This window comes from Pelecanus crispus, chromosome 14 (genome assembly GCF_030463565.1).
Source record: "Pelecanus crispus isolate bPelCri1 chromosome 14, bPelCri1.pri, whole genome shotgun sequence".
In the NCBI taxonomy this organism is placed as follows: domain Eukaryota; kingdom Metazoa; phylum Chordata; class Aves; order Pelecaniformes; family Pelecanidae; genus Pelecanus; species Pelecanus crispus.
Genome location: NC_134656.1, coordinates 9802978 through 9824198, shown reverse-complemented (window position 1 = coordinate 9824198; position 21221 = coordinate 9802978). Strand labels below are relative to the sequence as shown.

The following is a 21221-nucleotide window of genomic DNA, read 5'->3' as shown; positions in this document are numbered from 1 at the left end:
AGGCCCAGAGACAGCGAAACCAGCAGAGTCATGTCTACAGCAAGCCTTTTGTTAAGCTCTCCCAGCAGATCCCCAGCATCAGTTCAGGTCCACTAACATTAGCAATACAAAGGGGTTTAATCAAACTAAGCCTCCAAGGAGCAGACAGGCAGTTATGGTAGTCTTGACCCGTAAAGAACCTAACTAGGAAATTTAGCAGCATCCCATCGCTAACACACCACAAGACCTCTGTCTCCATTAGCCTTCCAGCAGCACCGTATTCCCCAGACGTACAGAGTGCCAGAACAATTAAATAAGAGGTTCCTATTAGTTTTAGGGAATTTAGTATTAATGCCGTCACTGTTACTTAGCCCTTCACCTATAAATAGCACAGGAAGGAATAGTTTGGTAAGTGGTCTAAGAATTAACAGCGCAGCAGCAGCACGGAGATCGTAATTACAAACCACCCGTCCCCAAAATTGGCAAGTTTGCAGCCTGCACGTGCACGAAGCAAGCGGGGAAGATGGGAGACTGCAGTGATGCTCGACCGAAACCTGAATATGGGGAGTTTGCATCTGAACTGTCTTAGAGAAAAATGACCCTGGGGAGGCTTCAGCAAGGGGGAAGAAAATTCAGATTATTCTAATAGTCCCTAAATTGTTCGGGTACACATTTAAGACAGCAACTTTCAGTTGCAATCCCACAGCTGCCTGAGCTAAGGTGTTTGTGCAACTCACTTTGAAGAACACTGCACCGATTTTAGGATACCCAGCAAGAGGAGCATGGCACGCTCTGCACACATGGGAAAACTCGGAAGGCCAAGGGAACTCACGGAGCATTTGCAGCACCAAAGACACCCATGGAAGGAGCCCCACACCCCGGCAGCAGCCAGGGCCGGCAGTGGGATTGAGCCCCGGGTCACCCAGGCGCAGGCACACCCACACACAGCAGCCGGCTCCACGCAGACGATGCTGCGAGTGGGGAAACCAGAGGAGACCGTTTACCCGTGCACCAGGGCAGTAACACGGAGGATGGCTGTAGGATCAGACAGGGCTTTGCAAATCCCACGAGCAGCTCAACCCCCTGGGCTCCGCGGTAATTCCTCTTCGCGAGGAAGGGCGTAGTGACACGTGCAGGCTGGAGCACAGAGCATAACAAGCATTCGCCCAAGTTAAATATTACCCTTCCTAGCGAGATTCAGACTCTCCTACTTTAATTGCAGTTCAGGAGATGCAATTGCACATGACTGCATCTCCTGTTTATTTTCCATCCCTCCCTCTTCGCAGCAATGGGCAGCTCCCCCGATCCAGGGCCAGCCTGCCCTCCCCATCTCGTCTCCCTTCGCCAGGGTCAGTGCAGTCGCTTCTAAGGAGAAAAAGAGCATCAGCTGCCAGCAGATTTCTCCGCACAGAGAGCATGAAAGCACAGCGCTCGCTGGGCACTTGTGGACACCGCACAGTTAAATGTGCAATAAAAGACTCTTCAGCAGGTGGAGTGAAATGGTTGCTAACCTCTCTGGCTGGCAGCACTCGCAGGCTGCTGCTGGCTGCCAACAGCAAACATTTACAGTTCAGTGTTTGTTCCTTAGGTTCATTAGGAGACAAAGTGGTGGAAATTCCTGCGTCCTGGACACCATCTCGAAGCAGCAGGAATCCTGACGCTTGAGCCCGATGCTCATGTAGGATCAGGATGAGGAAACAGAGGGAGAGCTTTGGTTAAAAAAAATAATAAATAAGAATTAAGTGAACGCTTGGGAAAGCAAGGGAGAGGAAGAGCAGGCAGATACTCCCCAGCGTTGCCCCTGAGGCAGGGAAGGATGCGGGCTGCTTGGGACAACTCCTCGTCTCCCAGGTTATGGGAATCGGCACGGCTGCAGGAGAGAAAGGAAATCCTCTACTGCAGGCAACCCCCACCAACAATCCGGGCATCCTACTCGTCAAAGGCAAACAAGCAGCCTTAGGACCCACAGGAAAAAGGGGACATGTGGGGTGGTGCTGCCCAGGAAATGCATTCAATAAGAATAGAAATTTTAAATGCAAATCCAACCTGTCTTCTATATACATCACACACATTTAAATAGATCTTGAAATCACCAATTTGTTAGTCTTCCAAATTAGGAGATTAACTATACCCATTGGAGAGTATAAAATTGTCAAGATAAAAACAACGGAGTCATGGATTTACTGACTCGGTTCACATGGTACAAGCTGTACTGTCTGAAGCTTTAACACCCTGACTTTGATGGAGAAAAAGAGAATGGGATCATTGTTTAGGATATTCCCAAAAAACCAGCCAAAGACCTGATTTTTCAAGCATGTTTTACAAAGTTCAGCATGGCTGAACAAAAAGGGTTATCACATGTACAGCCTCATGTTTGCTGCAGCTGAGCTGTTCCAAACAGGGGTCCGAGATGCTGTTTCTGGTCAGTGGCTTGCCTCTTACGCCAGGCTGGAGCGTCCCAGCTAACACACATGAAACAATACGCCCTCCCAGTTGTCACGCTTAAATGTAGGCAGAGGGTTTGTGGTTACAGCATCCAGGACGGCATTTGCTCTTCGCTCAGTTCAGCAAGACCCACAGCACATCTTCCACTGCCATTTATGGCTAAAGCATCGTCCAGCTCTTATTTACATCATCTTTGCCTCTGAAAAAAAATTAGTGCGGGAAAAGTCCTGCTCCCTGCCTAGCTTGCCCATGATGCACACACCCCGAGGGACCTGCTTCCTGCCATCGGAATGGCAAAAGCCAAGGCACTGAGGTTTTCACCCCCACGGTGGGCTGCCTACGCCAAGCTGCTGGCTGCTTCGTGCCCCGACCTCGGCAGGGCAGGGCGCGCCGGCGGGGACGCTCGCCCCGAACCACGCCGCGGGAGGCGCGAGGCAGGCTGCAGAGCGCAACCCTCCGCCCGTCCTAAGGCGTTTACCCTGGTGATACCCCAGCACCACGACGGCTGCTCCTATCAGCAGGGCAACATCCACCACCAGAAGCCGCAGGCTCTCGTCTGACTGACACCGGGTGTTTCGACTCGTCACTAAAAAGCCCGGAGCCAGCAGCACACACCGCAATATTGCGGTCAGTACCTGCGAGTGAAAATAAAGTACGCTGCAGCTGCTTCAGCCCTGCAAGCATAAAGGCTGCTTTGCAGCAAGCCCGATCCGCACCACGGAGACTGCGTATCTCAGGAGAGACCCCGCTGTAGCAATACCCCAAGACTGTCCCTGTTGTGGTTTCTTTTCCATACGTTGCCAGGTCCTGGGAAACCAGCCGTTTCAGCAGCCAGGGAAGGAGCACTGCCACAGCCCCACCTCCACGCTGTGCATCAGCCTGGCTTGTCTGCTGGAGAGCCCGTCAGCCCTGTCAACTCCTAATAAATTCTCCAAGCTGAAATTCTTCAATCACGTGGGATTATTGTTGTCCGAGATTTTAAAAGGCAGCAGCTCAGAGCTCCCTGCCAAGGGTACTTTCACCACAGAGTGCCATTAAGACCCACAGCAGCTTGGCCTCCGCAGTACGATTACAGAGTTGTTCTTGTCTGCAATAATTAAAGACTGTGCTGCGAACAGGCAGTACGGCTGCTGTGCTTTTATACGACAAAAAAAGCGATCAGAAAGAGGATGCAACTTTGAATTTCCAGCATACAGACCACTACCTATGGGATTTTTTAAGAACTCTGACGTCCTGGGTAATAAATGTCTTTTGTTGTGAGCTGTAAAGCCTTAGAATACCTAACATTTTTGATACGGTTTTCTTCTGCCTGACAAGCAAACTGTAATACAGCTGCTGTAAATAAATTAACCAATTCCATTATCAGAGTAGGGAATGACTTCATTGGAAATAATGCATCCCTCTATCTATGAACTTATTTAGCACTTAACTAAGAGACTACAAACCACAGCCTGCGTGACGCCTTCCTGGGTGTCAGCAGAAGAGCAATGGCACAAGGGGCAGTTTGGGATGCGTTCAATAGGAGACAATGGCAAAACCCTTCTCTCCACCGCCCCGGGCTGCAGACCTCTGCCGTGCACTTCGGGACCAGACCTCGGGACATGCCAGACCCCGCTCCGGGGGGGTCAGCACAGGGAAGCGCCATGCCCCGTGGCTTCCCCTCAGGATCATCCTCCTCCCCCTCCCTCTGCTGACCCGAAACTCCCGCCCAGCCATGGCAAACACTTCCCGAGAGTGCTGCCACCGCGGCACTAGTCATGAGAAAACCCTAAACCTTATCACTGAAGGGGAGGGTGGGAATAAAGCGCCCTGGCATCAGAAACCAGATTCGCACCGCCCTTTACCTACCACACTCGCAGAATTGTGCCTCACACGCTACCTACCATTAAGTTACATATTAATCCTAGATAAGCAGAAACAAGGCTACTAAGTGAGCGAGCTCAGCAAGGGATGAGAGCGTCCGCAGCCTCAAGCTGCATCCAGGGGCCAGGACCCACCACGGGGCGATGGGGACATCGCGGGCTGCAAGGGACAGGAAGCTTGTGGTCCCCAGGCTCCCACCCCACCAGGTTTTGCTGGGTTTATACGAACAGGGGAAAAACCCTGCGCAAGTTCATTGAGACGGCATTCCGGCCAGCTTGCCCGTGAGCAGGCTGCGGGGACGGGCGCGGGGCACCGAGCCTGGCCGCCCGCAGCCTGCCAGCAGCGCAGGGCGCACAGCCCCTGCCCGTCCCGTCGGGGCAGGAGGTGGCCATCGCTGCCTCCTCCCGCCCCAAGTCCTAGCACTCATCTGTGCAATGGCTCTGCAATTGCTTGCGGACCTGCAAGTCAAAGTTCTTCTCTATCACCCCCCTCGCAGCCCCGGAGAGGGACGAGCACATGTGAGGGTTCACTGGAGCGCCAACCCCCTCCTCCTTCCATCCCTCCCCCAGAAACACCTTTAAGCTCCTCACACACAGCAGCAGGAGTTTCTTTAAGAGACTTGCATGTTTACCGAGAGATCTGACCGCTGGCTCATCGGTACGAGCAACGGGGCAGCGGCGGGGGGAGCTCATCGATTCCAGCCTGCCTGCGCCCAGAAGTCAAGCTCTGCAAACAAGTTAAGAGTCAGATATTTGGCTACCTCGGAAAAGATCAACACGCTGGGAACGGGAGGCCAGCGCTCCCCGGGTCATCCCCCCGCCGTGCCCAGCTTGGCTGCGCTGCCCCAGCCTGCCGACTGCACAGCCTCCTTGGGGTGAGGCGGCGGCACCTGGCAAGCAAGGAGGGAAATTAATTTCTAGCAGGTGGGCACATCCCTCAATTTGGGTTCAGGAGCAGGGTTTAGACACAGCAGCTTGGGGAGCCCATCCATGGAGGGCTGGCGTGGGCACGCTGCGCCCAGAGGCTGCTCCAGCCCCTACCACAGCCTGCGAACAGGACCCGGGCGGGCAAGGGCAAGGCAGAGGGAGAGCTGGGGAGCAGCTCGGTGCTTTGCCACCACAGCACAAGGGTGGGCTCTGGGAAAGCCGGGAGCACGCAGGCACCCTCCTGGCAACACCAAATCCAGGGGAGAGGCAGGGTGAGACACCGCAGCCCCAGTGGACGTTTGGCCTACAAACGGGGAGGGTGGGATGGCTCAGAAATATGACCACTAAAAGCAAATGTTGGCCACCTCCTGCACCGAGGCAGTGCCAGCCCCCGTGGCATCTCCCTGCCCTGGGCTTTCAGTCTCAGGCGCAGACAGGGAAGTCCCTGTGCTCACCCAAAGCTGTGGTGATCCTGCACAGGCTTCCCTGCCCTTAGTCAAGCAACTCCCTGTGACCATACGCAGAGCCCAGAGGTACCAGCTTCCGATTTCTGTCCCCTCTCACACCCAGCTCCCATTTAAGAGTCTCCTTGGCCTCCATTCCCCACATGACTAGGGGAAGTTAAACTCGCAAGTGCATCAAGCATGCTATGAGGTCTTAGGGATGGCACGTTTCCTTTGCATCCTAAAAAAATGCACCAAAACACCAGGGATCTCGATGTGCATCTCATGAAGACGCACCAGAGCAGCTCCCTGCGGTCTCGTGGCCAGTCGCAGGCACCACAGCATCGCCTTGGCAGGCACCAGCAGACCCCACGCAGGAAGGCTGGAAGCAAAGGCAGCTTTGTCAGGGGCTTAACAACCTTCTCGCCCTCCGCAGACATCCTCTCACTTCAAACGGGCAGGGTTGGCTACTGCAGACACCCCTGGTTTGGGAGGGCTGCAGGGCAGGAGCTGGGCAGGCGATGAGGGCAGGACTCCTCCAGGCCAGGGCAGCCCCGAGGGGCTGCAGGGAAGGAGCTGATCCGGGCTGGCGTCCCACGGACCCTGCCCACACCAGCCCCTCCAACCCACCGAGCACACCACCAGCCTCCAGCAATGCAGCAGCCCACCCTCCTCCTCCTAGCCCAGGCACCAGCCTTTCCCTCCACGCTGATAACGAGATTTTAGATTACACCGATTTATCCACTCAGGTTACCCAATTTGTCCGTGTCGTGTTTGCTTCTCCGAGGTATTACAGCCAAACACCATCCTCCTCCGCTCGCCCCATCCTCCACGCAGCCAAGCCCTGGGCAGACACAGCCCTACAAACGCCATGATGCTCTTCAGCAGCATCCTACAATTTGGGGGATTTTTGACCCGCTCCTGAGCCAGGTGCGGATGCAGTGCCCCATGTGCAAAGGTGGGAAACAGCAGAGAAATTTAACACAGGTTGCTCTTTTGCAAGTACAGCCTTTCCCTGACTGCAGCAGCGTCCTCTTCCACCAGTGCTGGTTTTTAGCCCTTTTACAGGCTCAGGAGCTGAGCTGGCAGTGGAGCACCCCTAGCCCCGACTCCAGGAGCCCACTGCTGCACCGGGATGGGAGGACGCAAGCCTCACGTGGGAGCTTCCACCTGCAGTGTTTTGGTACCCATCGAACGCAAGCGACACCGAGAGCCCCGGCCCCCCTGGGAACCTCCCGCACCCTCAGCACAGCCCAGGGACACAGCGGCTGCAGCCCAGGGCAGGGGAGGGGAGGGCAGCGCGGGGGCGAAAGGGTCGGTGTCAGCACCCGCCGTGAGCCCTGCTTTGCATCTGCTTTCTGCAGCACAGCAGCAAACAAGACAATTACTGCGTTGACTGGTGTTTTTTCTTTTTTAATTAGGTGAAAGCAGGGTTAACCTAGAGCACCCTGAAGCTGGGCAGCCCCCCCGGCACAGCTCCCTCCATCTGCTCCTACCCTACAGCCCTTCCCAACCTGATGCACAGAACAAGCGACCCTGGAGCTGCTTAACAGGGCCAGGTACCAGCGGGCACCCCTAGAAACTGCAAGACCATTTGATACAACCCAAGACACCAGGAACATCAGCGCCAATGAGATGACTCCAAGCTAGCAAGGCCACTGAGGCCTCTGAAACACAGAAGGATGCTTGACCAATCCTTACCTGTAATTATAAATGCAAGTTAGGGCAGGAGGATGCACAACGGGCTTAGGCTGGAGGAGAACTGAGGCAAAGCCTCATTTGCAGGTTTGATTCGCAATAAATTAAAACAGGGGAACACTTTGCACCCGGCTGTCACACACAAAGCTCAGCCAGCCCCGCACGAGGGCTCAGGCTGCGTCCAGGAGAGACGGGGCAGCGGGGGCAAGGGACGCCCACACCTGCAACACAGGGGGGACATGGCTGAACTTATCTCCCCACCTTTACTACGGAGTTATCTCCGCTGCAGCATGCGGCAAGGCAAAAACACGAGGTGGTCTGAGAATGGCAGGGGGGGAGAGAAGTTTGCAAAGCCCCAGTGCTGCTTTAAGCAAAGAAGGAGCGGTGACGCTGCGGGGAGAACTGCACAGTTTTGTTCACCTCAAAGCAGAAGTCAGCAGTATCTGCTGTCCCCCACCGCTGACTCTTCCAGACAAGCCATTTGGTTGGGGTTATCTGCTGTTCTGCAGGCAGTGCCAGCAGTCATGTTCACGGAGCAAGAGAGCCGTGAGCTGCGGCTGCCCTCCTTATGTTGAGCAGCAGCAAGACAGAAGGTGGTTACTGGAAAAAAAACTTCCCTTTTTAAGAAAGAGGAAAGGCGATTTGAATAGCTGGCGTATTTTCAACAGCTTGCTCAGCTAAGTTGGGACAGCTTGCCACATGCAGGTGAAGCAGCACAGGGCGTGCTCACAGCACGCTGACCATGGACACGGGGACAGGGCGCCCGCGGGCACCACCGCACCTCTGACAGCAAAACCAACCCCTCATCTCGCACGGCAGAGCCAGCCATGCCCCTTGGACGCCCTCGCCCTACCGCTCCAGGCAGACCCCGGCAAGCGCAACAGCTTTTAACTGGAAAGTAATTTTAAACTTACCTCAGTATCTGCTTATTGCGACATTTCCTTCCGCCCACCACGGCACGCACGCAGGAACAAACCCTGCGCAGCAGGTCTGCCGCCGTACCTGCCAGCCGGCCCCCTCCCGCCCCGTGCGCCGCTCCCGCCGCTGGGATGCGAGCGGGGGGCACCTCCGCGCCCCGCAGCGGGACAAGCTGCGGGCAGGGCAGCGCCCGCCTGTGCCCAGCTGCCCGGGAGCCCTGGGGCGGGCAACCTGCTACCCCCGGAACCGGGGATTGCTGCTCTTGCTGCGAGACGCGGGCTCCCACCGCGCAGCGCGCCTCCGGCACAGCGAAGGCTGGAGCGAGGAGCGAGTGTCTCCAGGCTCAAAGAGCAGGAAGGAGCATCGTCTGCTTTATCCCTCTGCAACCAGCACGAGCTCCTCTGCTGCCACAGCCAAAGTCCTAGAGGGTCCCAGGGCAACGCTGCTGCAGGGACCAGGACAAGGGGAGACGAGAGCCTTGTGAGCTCCAATGCTGCTGACAGCCACTGCCGGGGGGTGCGGGGCTCCCCGTGAAAGTGCTGGAGAATCTGGCCCCTGGTGCAGAGCCACACAAGCTCACGGAAAAGTCACAGCTGCTTTTCTAGAAGACCGCCAAACACCAGAGTATCTCCCTTACCTGCTAGCATGGAGTTTTATGTATCTGGAAACATGGTTGCAAACTGAAAAGGAAGCCTTTCTCCCCCAGATCCTCTGGGATGCTGAATGACTAACACCACTCGCACGCTCCTACCTCCTCATCGCTTCAAACTTTTCCCATCTGGTTTCGCATTTGGTCACTGCTGCGGTCTGAAACCTGCCTGCTGAACTACCCAGCCTCTTCAAAAGCAAGCCTCGCCATACAGAAACACAGCTGAATAATATTCTCACTCAATAGCTGGTCTCCAGGCCGGCATTTTCAAGGGCTTTGATCCATTTCAAATAAGGCAATGAGCTTAGCCCTTGATTAAATACATACCATAATCCACCTAAATCTTGTTAGCTGAGAAGCAAGTCGCTCGTCTCGCTAGTTGTGGGTGGCGTGGCGTTTCGCTGCCGGGCAAGCGGGGCTGCCTGCAGCACGAAGGTGCCCCTGGGGGCACGTCCCAGGCAGGCAGAAGCACTGGGCAGGCTGGCGACGGCAGCAAGAAGGCACATGGCTTGCCACCGCCGCTCCGGCAAGCGCGTAGGGTTTTCGAGGTGCAAAAGTTCATGGGATCCTTCTGCAAAGCTTCCCCTCCGTAGTGGGCAAAAGCCACCCACAGAAAGAGCTTGCTTCCTCCCCGGTGGAGGGCACAGGTAGGGTGCCTCCAGGCTCGCCCTGCGGTCAGGGCAGTGGGCACCCGGCAACCAGCAAAGTCAAAAAAAAAAAAAAAACAAACCCACCCCACAAACAAACCCAAAACAACCCACAGCAAGAGAAATCACTGACCCTGAGCAAGGGAGCCAGGCTGCAGCGTCGAAGAAGGATGTGCTGCAGCTTTGGGGGAATTCCACACCATGGGGATCGTGCTTGCCCTTCCTCAGGAGGAATGAATCGGTAGCACAGCATTTGTAGAGCCTTAGCAGAAAGGCCTGGGTGCCGAGCGGGAAGCACACCACGACAAGGGCGACTATCCCTGCTGCCGGACAGGCAAGAGCCTGGCTCTGGGTGAGGTGGAGGAGCGCAGCCAGGGTCCGCCTCACACACTCGTCCCGCTCCCAAGGGCGGCATCGCCGTCCGGCTGCTCCGCTCAGCTCTCGCCAGCCGTGACATGGAAAGGCAGCACCAATTCCCTCCCGGGTCCCAGGCTGCCTCTCCGCGCTTCCCAGCGCGGACGCCAGCACGGGCACACGGGTGCCGGTGCCATTCCCAAGAGCGGGACACGGGGGAACGAGGCACTTTGGGAAGTCTGGTGAAAAGAAACCCTCCTCCCCCAGGCGAGCCCCGCTCCTCTCCTGCTTGGCTCTGGGGTAACTGTATAAATTTACAGGTGAGTCTTTCAAAGCACACAGAGGCAGAACGTTGTGTGAAGACTACGAGGATGTGTTTTTTTAGCCCCGAGGATGCTCTTTCCCAGCCCGAGGCTGCGTGACCCTGCTCCCCACCAGCGATTCCTCCCACAGCTGCTTCCACCCAAACAGTCACACTAGGATGTGGGACAGGAGATCTGATCCTGAGATTACAGTCTATTTATTATTTGAGTCATTAGAAGACAAATTCCCTGAAAAGCACTCTTGATCCTTATTTCTCTTCATGTTTCGGACCCAGCAGGTGAGGACTGGCTCTGTGGGGAGGTGAGCCCCCAGGGCCTGATCCCAACCCAGAGGCAGGAGCCCTGCAAATCCCTGCTCCACGCTGCATTAGCGGCTCCAAGGCTTCCCACAGCAGCCAGGCACGTTTTAACAGCCAGTGAAAGGATTTTGAGTTAATTTAACCATGTTAACATGTTATGTGGCTTCTGTCATCTCAATTACCTTAAAAAGCCCAGGCACAGATCTCAGGGGGAGTGCAGGGAGGAAGAAAAAAAATTGATTTAAGAATTAGTAAGGGGGGGGAAGGTCTTGGGCACAATCCCAAAGCACAGTCTCAGACAGATCAGGAAAAAAGACTTCCCAGGATTTCAAAACCAAAAAAGAAAAAGCAGCCAACAGAGGCAGTATCTGCTTTAATCAAATACTAGCCAGGAAGGCTCAGCAGAGCAGATCTCACCAGTCACCAGCTGGCATAGCAGGAATCAGCCTTTTGGCACTGGTATCCTCACCCAGCGCCGGGCAAGGGAAAGGGCTGCCTGCAGAGGAGCCAGGATGATAAATGACAGCAGTTGAGCATTGCAGGGGCATTTCGCCGCTTCAGAGGTTGCTGCTATAACAATCTTCTCTGACTCAGCAGCTGAAAGGGACGCCGGGAAGGAAGCACCATAAAAAAAAAAAAAAAAAAAAGTCATGCATTATTAATATGGACTCTGGCAGCAAGACATGAGTTGGAAAAACACTGAGGGGAAAAAAAAATATGACTGCAGAGTAAGAGCAAGCTGCATGCATGGAAGCATTTCATACTCCTGCAGGATCCGCTGCGGCTGGGGGTCACCCTGCACCCCTCCGTGGGGCCCCCAGTTCCAAGGGAACCCCGCATTTGCTGACAGGAACTTAATATCCGCTACTTTCTCCCTCAAAGCAGGCTGCTGCAGCCCTCGTACAGAAAACACCACAGGCTTTGGGCATGGCCCACACTAGTTTCAAGCTACGACAGCTCTGGGCTTTCCTGCCATGGAATACAGCTATTTTAGCCAGTTTATTAACCCGTGGTCTGTGCATCACTTGCCGACTCCGATCCCCTTTGCTTCCCACCTCACACAGCCCCGCAGCCCTGCCCCGGCAGAGCCCCGGACGCGCCACCGCCACGCTCCCGGGTATTTTAGCAAGAGCAGCCGTTGCACAACGTGCCCAAGGCTCCGGCGCCACAGCCTGCAGCCTCCTGCCAGCACGCCCACTGATGCAGAGCGCATGAAAGGCAGGAACGGGACTGAAATGCTTTCCTTTTCCTGCCAGGTAAGTGAGAAGAAAAAAAAAAATATCAGTTAGCACTTGACTACCTGGTGCACTGCAGTGTTTGCTTTCCTCTCTTATTCTGTACACTTTGTACATTTTTTTCAGAGGCACTTTATAAACATTGGCATTCACGTAGCCATCTTCACCACTTTCCATCCAAAATTCTTGCTCAAGACACAGCCTCTCCCAACCTGCTGCTGAGGGGAGATATCATAAACTAAGATTACATGCTCCCTTGTCATAGGCATCATGCAGACCTCCACCAGCTTGTCTTCCTCGTTGCAGGGTAACCCTCCGATCCCTGCGCAGGAGCCTTTTGGCAGCATATCAGCATATTTAGCATTTCAGCGCAGCTTGGTCCCCAGCCTCTCCAAAGCAAAGGAGGTGGCTAATGCAGTGCCAGGATTCAAGAGGTTCCTTTGATCATTTGTATGGCAATAGCATTCAAGTAAAACCGATCAATTATTTTGCCGTAAAATTCCCTAGATATGCAAACAAATACTGGCTGAAGGCTGCTTATACCATAGTCCAACCCGCAGCTGTGCAACGGGGTTTTTTGCCTGTATTAGCTTTCTTCCATGACGTGTGCGGTGGCATCCTCCATACAGACATATTTCCCAACATTTACCTTTCAGATTAGAAAGGCACGGGGAGGGAGCAGCTTTGCAGGCACCTCCTCACATGCAGCCCTCCGGCAGCAGGCTGGGAGCGCGCAGCCCAAGCAAGCATCGCAGACGTGCGCGCGCTCATCGGGGCAGGAAAATAGTGGTTTTCTAACACAGCAGGCTCCTGCCGAGCAAGGAAACTGAGGCACAACCCAGAGAAAACAAGAAAACCCCCATGGTGCTATTTGAACCCATGTCCCCTAGAAGCAGCCTCTCCCCTGCAGCAAGAGCCGGGGAGTCAGGGATGGGTGCCCCGGCTGGGGTCCCCTCTGCTGCAAAGGGGGCTGGCCAGCACCCCGACAGCACCTTCAGAGGGGCCCAGGGACGAGACCTGTGCGTGGGGCAAGGGCTCTGGAGGGGTCCGTGCCAGCCCAGGGACACTGCACGCAACTGCAGGCTTGCCCATTGATTTCACACCTCAGAACCAAAAGCCTAGGAAAATGAGCTTTAGGAAGTCACACACAGCACGGCCGCACGCTTTCAGCTAAAGCCCAGCCCAAGCAAGCGCTCACCTCCCTCGCCTCCCCCGTGTAGCCAGGAGTGAGGTAGGAGCTCAAACTGAGCTTCTTGCACCCCTGAAGTAGTATTTACATGCCTTGGAAAAAACAAGGTGTCAAATAAGGTGCACTAAAGCTTGTGGCTTTGTACAAAATACCCGCAGTCACTGTGGAGCACAAGGGATCCCACAAACCGGCCTGCCCCCCAAGCACAACAGCCCGCTCCTCCACTTTTTGAGCAAGACCAACAAGCCCCCGAAAATTCCTTTTGTAATGGAAGAGGGGCACCACCACCCTGCCCGTCGCGCTCCACGCCATAGCTGCACCAGGAGGACGCTTCCCACCGAGACGGGAGTTACACGAGCTGTCCCTCCCTCGCCCCTGGGACCCTTCCAAGCAGCAGATGAGGATGGTGAGAGCGGTTTTCCTGCCGGGCACTGACATCACCCCTCAGCTTTTTGGTCTACCTTTCCTTTCAAAATAATAGCAGCTCCGGAGTAAGGCTAAAAGCCCTGGCATTTTTAGTGTTCTCAATTTCACGTTCTCCAAAAAAACCACACCCACAAACATCTCTGAAAAATTTCTGTCTTGGGGTTGTTTTGCATTTCAGTACCACAGTCCACTACACATTTGCTGCTCCATCTCTCAAAACAGGACTAATACCCACAGTATTTACAGCAGGTCCTAGAAAGCCTTCAAACACACATTAACCATCCTCACGCACCAGCGTTCAAAATGCTGTCAGACAAAACCACAGTCGGAACAACAGTCCAAATGCAAAGGAGAAGGAAAAGCCAGTATGAAAATAAACTTTACAAAAATAACCCAGCAAAGGTTTTGTCAAAGTAAACACACATTTTATTGTAACAATGATGCTTTCAAAAGGGAAAGATTCTGTTCAGGGAAAGATTTTCCCGCTCTGTACAGCTGCGCATCCGTTTCTCTTCCAGCCTGTGCATCCTGTGGGGCTGCCACAGGAGAGCAGGGGGCTCCGCGGAGCCTCCCCCAGCCGACAGCACACGGGCCCCAGCCAGCGCCACCGGCTAGGGTCACCGGTGCCATCCTTGTGAAGTTCCCCAGAAGGTTCAATAAAATTAAGCATTTAAAGCCTCCATGCACTGCTTGGATATTAAAATCCACCGACAGCACTCAAATAGGAACAAGTGCAAACATACAGCTCCCCACACTGCTCATCTCCATTCCCTGCAGCAGTCCCCAGGGTGTTCATCGTACCCTGCAGAGCAGATGCTGCCTGAGTTAATGCAATTAATGAGTCCACCTGGAAAAGAGGCAGACTATCAGCTCAGAAAACAAAGCAGCAGTGTCAGAGCCGGCAGCCACCTGAAGTGACCAAGCGCCTGCTGAAGCCCTGGCCTTCCACGGCTTCCCAATCCCATGAAGATCAGGTCTCCTGGAAGTCTGCACTGGCAGCGGTAATGGTTTTGCTGTACGGTTTGGCCTGCTGTAAATCACTGAAGTTTTGGTGCATTTAGTTTGCAGGAATGAACCGGTAGATGGAAGCTTTTGTGAGTGCTGATCAGCTTCCACGAGACAGGCCTTCCAGAGATAGACAGGTGAAATGTGAACTCTTCAAATATGTCTGCAGTTGCAACACCCGGCAAGCCACCAGCAAAATAACCCAAACCAAACATGCCTGACAGACAACATGGGTGCTTACAGGCAAAGAAAACCTAGTAATTCACCTGCCCTCAAAGAAACCTTGTCATTTGTTAGCTTGGACCAAAAGGTGGTCTCCAACCAATGCTCTGCACCACCAGCGGCTTGGACGCATCGGCGCAGGAGCAGCTCTGTGCAAGCAGGGCTGCAGCCGCTCTCCTGCCTGCACGTGCCTTTTAGGAGACTCAGTGCTGGAAGAAAGCGGTGCTACCGAAGGAGCTGTTTCCCACAGCTGCCACCAGTCTCCTTCCACACACAGCACAGGAGATCCTGAGCTCAAGTTCTGTCAAGGAGCACTCGAGGATTCCTCACTGCCCCCAGTCGCTGTCAGATCTGATGTCTGCAAAAACCTCAGTGGTAGACACTGACCTGGGCTGTTCCTTCCTTAGGTTGTGAAATGCTGCTTGGCCAATCTTTCGGGGAGAGGAAGGTGAAGGAGGGTAGCACTGCCGGTGTTTTCATAGTAAGATACCACACTCCCTTACACTGCAGAGGAAAGGCCTAGAAGATGAAAGCCAGGACTACAACAGCGCAAACCTCGTTTCATTATTCCAAGCTGCACCTTCACCTTCCGTCCCTGCTCGAGCACTACCCAGCCACCCAGCAAGCCACCGGCAAACCCCAAAGGACACCCGCGCCCAGCCGAGCCAAGGTCACCGTGGCCCACCGGCGTGCTTCTCGGATGAGCGGGGCACCAGCACTCCGCTGCGGCCAGCATCCCCTGCCCGCTCGCTCGGGGCTCTGCACCACCATCCCCTTTCAGCCTCCCCCCAGCACGTCGAACCAGGCTCCTCCTGCTGACGTCCCCACGGGAAGTGCACGGAAGGCAAAAGCAGCACTTACCCACTCCCCCACACGACCTCCCTGCTCCCCTCGCCCAGGCTCACCAGCCCCGGCTCTACGTCCCCAAAGCGCCATCACCCCTCCTGGGGCCACAGCCACCCCTCTTCCTCTGTTCCTCACCACCAAGGGCAACTCAACCACGTCCCACAGTACCATGGCCCTCTCAATCTGGGGCAAGCTGGTGGTAGCAAAATCTCTTGCCATTTTCAACCGTGGAACAACTCCGTGCTAAGATTGGCCAGGCTGATGCATTAAATAACCGAACCGCATCAGACACATTTGGCCGATATAATTTTCTTGCAAGGGACCACAGCAGCAAAGGAGCCCTACAAAGGAAGCTGGCTGCCTCCGCAGTACTGCTCTGCTGTCCACCGAAACGCAGCGCGGAGGAATAGCATTTCAAAGTACTCCTGCCTATCAAAATCAAGTTCTTGCGCCATAAATGTAATTCAGGGCTAACACTGCTACCTCATGCCCTGTATGACCGGTCGGGAGCAATTCCTGATTAAGTTTTGAGGAAGTAAAGCCAGAGAGAATTACAGCTCTCTCACAAAGGTAACAATCTTTCACCCAATAATTTAAATTCTCTGCATTATTTTCCTACATCAGATCCAACCAAGTGAGACTCCTCCTGTGCAAACCTAAGTTTAAAAACTTAAAATAAAATAAAAAGGCTCCAACATCTGGAGCAACAACAAGGGAAAAGCCAAGAGCAGCGACCCGAGCACCAGGGAAGGCCCCTGTCCTCCCTCCCCCCAGCCACGCAGCAACCACCCTCTCCAATAGGGCCAAGTCCAAGGTCTGAGAAATTCCTACTGTTGCAGCGAGAGTTATCAAGATGAAACGGCAACTTGCAGTGCAAGCAGCTTGTAAAAGCATTACTGTTTTCAGCTGCAGGAAGGAATTCCCTTGATTTCCCAGGCCCTATTACAAGGGCACAACACCAGCAAGACAAGACATTTTCAGGGACTGGAGCTTAGCTCCTTGGAGGACCCTTGCTCCAACACCAGGGTCTAGGCACGGACAGAATAACTCTGGCAAGCCCGTTCCTGCACATCCCCTCTGGAGAAGCGCGGGGCACGCAGGGCAGTTGTCCCAGGAGGGCGAGAGCCTCAGCGCTGGGAACGAGCCTTGCAAAAAACCTGCTGAGGTGCACACTTTCCGGAGCAGGACAAAATGGTTTGTCCCACGCCAAGCTCTGCTTATTCCAAAGACAAGGCCAGCGCGATTGCACATAATTAAAGCACAGTCTGCCTCGCAGCCCTTCACCTCCGAGCAAGGCAGCGAGCAAAAGCCACCTCCCCACCCGTACAAGCATCGCCTCGTACCTGCTGCCTCACAGGGCTTCCCTGGCAGGCAGCGGGGGCCCGTGCAGACGCGAGAGCATCTCCTGGAGCCTCCAGCCGCTGCATCTCCACCAGCCCCGCCGTGCCTCGGCCCCAGCTCGCTGCGGAGCAGAACAATCAGCCGCCTCATCCGGCACACAATGGCCACGATGAGACAGACGCACATAATCACCCCAGCCACGGCAGGGACAAAAGCGAGCGGGCGCCAGAGAACAGCGTCGAATAAAAGGGGAGCCTGCTGTATTTGTGCCATCAGCTGGGTCTCTGGCAATTGACTTTCCAAGGTGGCTTTGGGAGCCCAGGGATGTAAATCGTTAGGGTGGTGAGTGGGGAGGACACACGGGTATTGGATGCGAGCGCTGAGGAGGCGGCGGCACTGGCTGTTTACGTTGGATCACTGCACAAACTTGAGGCCACAAGAAAATTTCAGTTCCATAGCAGGAAACCTTGTTGAGAAGGACAGAAGCGAAGAGCTACCCCAGGCATTGCATAAACCATGACACAAAGCAAACATAAGCCCCAAAAGCTCTGGGCTCCCTGTGGGTACCAAGCATGGCGATTTGCTGACAGTAAACATTAATTTCTTCCTGCACTTTCGTCTCGAGCAGACCGCGGGCACGCTGGCGTTGCCTCGTTCGCCAGGCGCCGAACACAATGGCTGGCTGGGCCACAGGCCAGCGCCGGGATAGGCAACCCAGAGCCCAAGCTGGGCTCCCCTTCCCCATCCCCAAAGGGCACCAGGAGCAGTTTTCCAGCTTTTCCAGCCAGCAAGGGAGCCGGCAAGCGTGCCAGCTCCACGCCAATGCGCTGAGACAGCACCCACAAGCGCAACTGTCCCAGTTTTCTCCTGGCACTGGCGCACGAGTGCTCCAACACAACAAGCCTCAGCAACGCCAATGAATTCTTTTCCCCCTCAAACCAGGGGCTCGGCGACAGGCCCGGCCCAGCTCTGCCCTCCGCCACGGCGACGGCACACCCTGCCACAGCGATGCCCGAATCCTCGCTGCCATCCCACCGCGGGGCCACTCCCAAGCCCGAGGGGCCGACGCCGCGCCGCGGCCGCCGACCCCCACGAGCCGAGGTTTGCTGGAGAAGCCCCCTCCCAGCAGCCTGCGGCACCGAGCGGATGACAGCCCTTCCAGGCCGTCTCCAGCTGCTTCAAGCTCGCTCACAGCTTCAGGTCCCATTTATTTGGACTTTTTAATTAAGGTACAATCAAGGAATGGACTAAATCACTCCTCTGCCCACGGTTTAGCCCGTGAGCTGGACGTCCTTCTTCAGCCGCTTCCCCAACACATCCTCTTCCAGTTTCAGGGCAGAGGCTTCTTCAGGCCCTTCAGCAGGCCAGAGGCCCCAGAACACCCCGCTGACCGCGTCCCACCACCATGCAGCCCATTTATTATAATCCCCAGCTCCGACCGCGTCCTCTCTCACTTTTCTTCCAAGCTTCTCCTTACCGCTCCGGCCTGAAAACAAACTCCCTCCAAGCGCCGGGAGGACAAGCCCACCAGCCGCCTCGGGAATACTGGGCTGGGTTTTCATGACGGAACATTTTTTGGCTAAAAGAGGGAGCTGGGGGAGGGAAGAAAAGAAAATAAAAAAAAAAAGGAAGCAGATCTTCTGTCACCTGATGGGGAGAGGACTTGGAACATCACTGACAGCCACGGGCAGGTGGGGACAGGGACCACCTTCACCTCCCTGCCTTCTCTTCCAGCATGGCAGATAGCGAGAACATAGGATACGACCGTGTTATCCGGGGGCCACGTAGGGAAAGGCCCCTGGGCACAGAGCTGGTTTTATACAGCATTTTATACCCTACAGCACCTCCAGCACCTCTAGGACTGGTGACCACACAGAAGCAGCACAAAATGAATCAGACAACTCTAAAAAAAGAAACAAAACCACCCTTGTAAGAGAAGTTTCCTTCTGAAGCTGTACAGCTATTCCCTCTGGGCCCGGGGAAGCCCATCCACAGCCACGCCGCGGCTCTTACAGAGGATCTCCCCCCCTCCTGCCCTGCAAAGGGCTGCAGGATGCGTCTGATAAAAGAACTCGCCAGCCCCACGGCAGCACGTGAACAGGAGGAGTCAGGCTGGGCTCACCCAGGGAGCAGGCGGCGGCTGCGCCGCCCGTTAGCACCAGCATGGAATGGTCCTCCAAGAGATGCGAGCGGGCAGCTCCGGGCCAGCCCACCGGGACGGCAGAGCCCCGGGGAGCGCGGTGGGGAGGCCGAGGACGCGCGTCCTCGCTCGGGCCGGGCTCCAGCCCCGCGAGCAGGGCTTCGACCGCCAGCCAGCCCCTACTCAGCCCCGCAAAAGGCTCCCAAAGCCCAGCGGCAGCCCTGGGACATCATCTGTAAATAAAGCCCACAGAAGTCACCTTGAAAAGCACACACAGGTCTCCCTGGGATGTCCGAGCTAGGGATGGCATGAGCAATACCAATGACATTTCAAGGAGAAACTCCCTTTTGCAAGATCTTTTTTTTTTTTTTTTGAAAGGATCGCTTTTAAAAAAATTAATCGTTGTCAAAGTTCAACTGAAGGCCAAACCACGAGCCTTGGCTCCTTGTAGAAATGAGATACGCTGTACGATGACAACAGCTGCTTCCCGAGGCACGAGCTTTCCCGTATCTCACGGGAGATGGGCGCACGGCCCCACAGGCTCCGGCACTGGGTGCTAGCCATTTTGGTACACGGCTACTCCAGTCCCCTCCGAAGCACGCTATGGAAAAGAAGATAGGAACGAGTATGTTCTCCTTCTAAAATACACACTTCTCGTCTTCCCACTTGACAAAAAGAGCAGGATTTCCACCAGAGCGCGAGTTTAGACCACGAACACTTGGACCACACTCCACGTCTCCAAACAAACTCCCCGGCAGGCAGCAGGCAGCCGCCCGCCGCCCCCCGCCCGGCCCCGGCCCCGCTCGGCCCCGCCGGCCCGGGCAGCCCCGCGGGGAGCCCCGCCGGCACCTCCCGCGTGTGCCCGCCCCGGGGGCACGGGTGGGCACCGGGCACCCCCCCCCCCGCCGGGGAAAGCCCCTCCGCGGGCTGCGGGCTCTGCCCAGCGCCGGCGGGAGGCGGCGAGGCGCTGCCCAGCGCCCAGCCCCGGGGCACCGCCGAGCCGCAGCCGGGGCCGCCGGGCCCGGGCCGCCCCTCCCCGGGCAGCGGCCGCCGGGGATGCCGCGGCCCCCGGGCCGGCCGGGCGCGGATTACTCAGCGTTTCCAGCGGGAGACGACGCGCCCCCGCCCCGCGCCCCGGGCCTCGGCCCGCCGCTTACCGATGCCCGGCGCCACATAGACGAAGTAGAGGAAGGAGGAGGAGAGCGAGAAGAGGAAGAGCGCGGCCAGCAGCGAGCGCCGGGGCAGCAGCCGCCGGGCGCCGCGGGGCCACCGCATGGCCGATCCGCCGCCGCCGCCGCCCTGCCGCCGCCGCTGCCGCCGCTCACATGCGCCGAGGCCCGGCGGGAGGCGCCGCTCCGAGCCGCCGCCCGCGCCCAGCGCCGCCGCATGAATGAGCCGCGGCGGGACGGGGCGGGGCGGCAGGCGCGGGGCGGGGCGCCGCGGGGACCGGCTGCAAACTCCCGCCGCCGCAGCAGCGGGCAGGGGCCGGCAGCGGGGACCGCCCCGCTCCCGGGGGCGCCGGCTGCGGCCCTGCGGCGCTGCGGGGGGTGCTGGGGCTCCCGGCCGTGGACCTGGGGCACCACCGCTGGGCCCGGGACACCGGGCAGTGGCCTCGGGACACCCAGCCGTGGAGCTGGGGCACGACCGGTGGGCCCGGGACACCGGGCAGTGGCCTTGGCATACGTGGCTATGGATCTGGGGCACCACCACTGGGCCTGGGACACCGGGCAGTGGCCTCGGGACACCCAGCCGTGGAGCTGGGAGATGACCGGTGGGCCTGGGACACCGGGCAGTGGCCTTGGCATACGTGGCTATGGATCTGGGGCACCACCGCTGGGCCCGGGACACCGGGCAGTGGCCTCGGGACACCCGGCCATGGATCTGGGGTACAACCGAAGGGCCTGGGACACCGGGCAGTGGCCTCGGGACACCCAGCCATGGATCTGGGGCACGACCGGTGGGCCCGGGACACCGGGCAGTGGCCTCGGGACTCCCAGCCATGGACCTGGGAGATCGCCGAAGGGCCTGGGACACCAGGCAGTGGCCTTGGCATACGTGGCTATGGACCTGGGGCACAACCAATGGGCCTGGGACACCGGGCAGTGGCCTCGGGACACCCAGCCATGGATCTGGGGCACGACCGGTGGGCCTGGGACACCGGGCAGTGGCCTCGGGACACCCGGCCATGGACCTGGGAGATGGCCGAAGGGCCTGGGACACCAGGCAGTGGCCTTGGCATACGTGGCTATGGACCTGGGACACGACCGGTGGGC

The 21221-nt window shown here is 56.8% G+C and overlaps 1 protein-coding gene across 1 annotated transcript in view; it reads right to left on the bottom strand.

Annotated features, from left to right (window-relative positions):
• B4GALT5 (beta-1,4-galactosyltransferase 5) overlaps positions 1–20223 on the bottom strand; it is a 36249-nt gene extending 16026 nt beyond the window's left edge. Inside the window, exon 1 of the mRNA XM_075721140.1 lies at positions 20106–20223. Coding sequence (XP_075577255.1) covers positions 20106–20223 — 118 coding nt within the window. The remainder of the gene's footprint in view (positions 1–20105) is intronic.
• Positions 20224–21221: the final 998 nt, after the last annotated feature.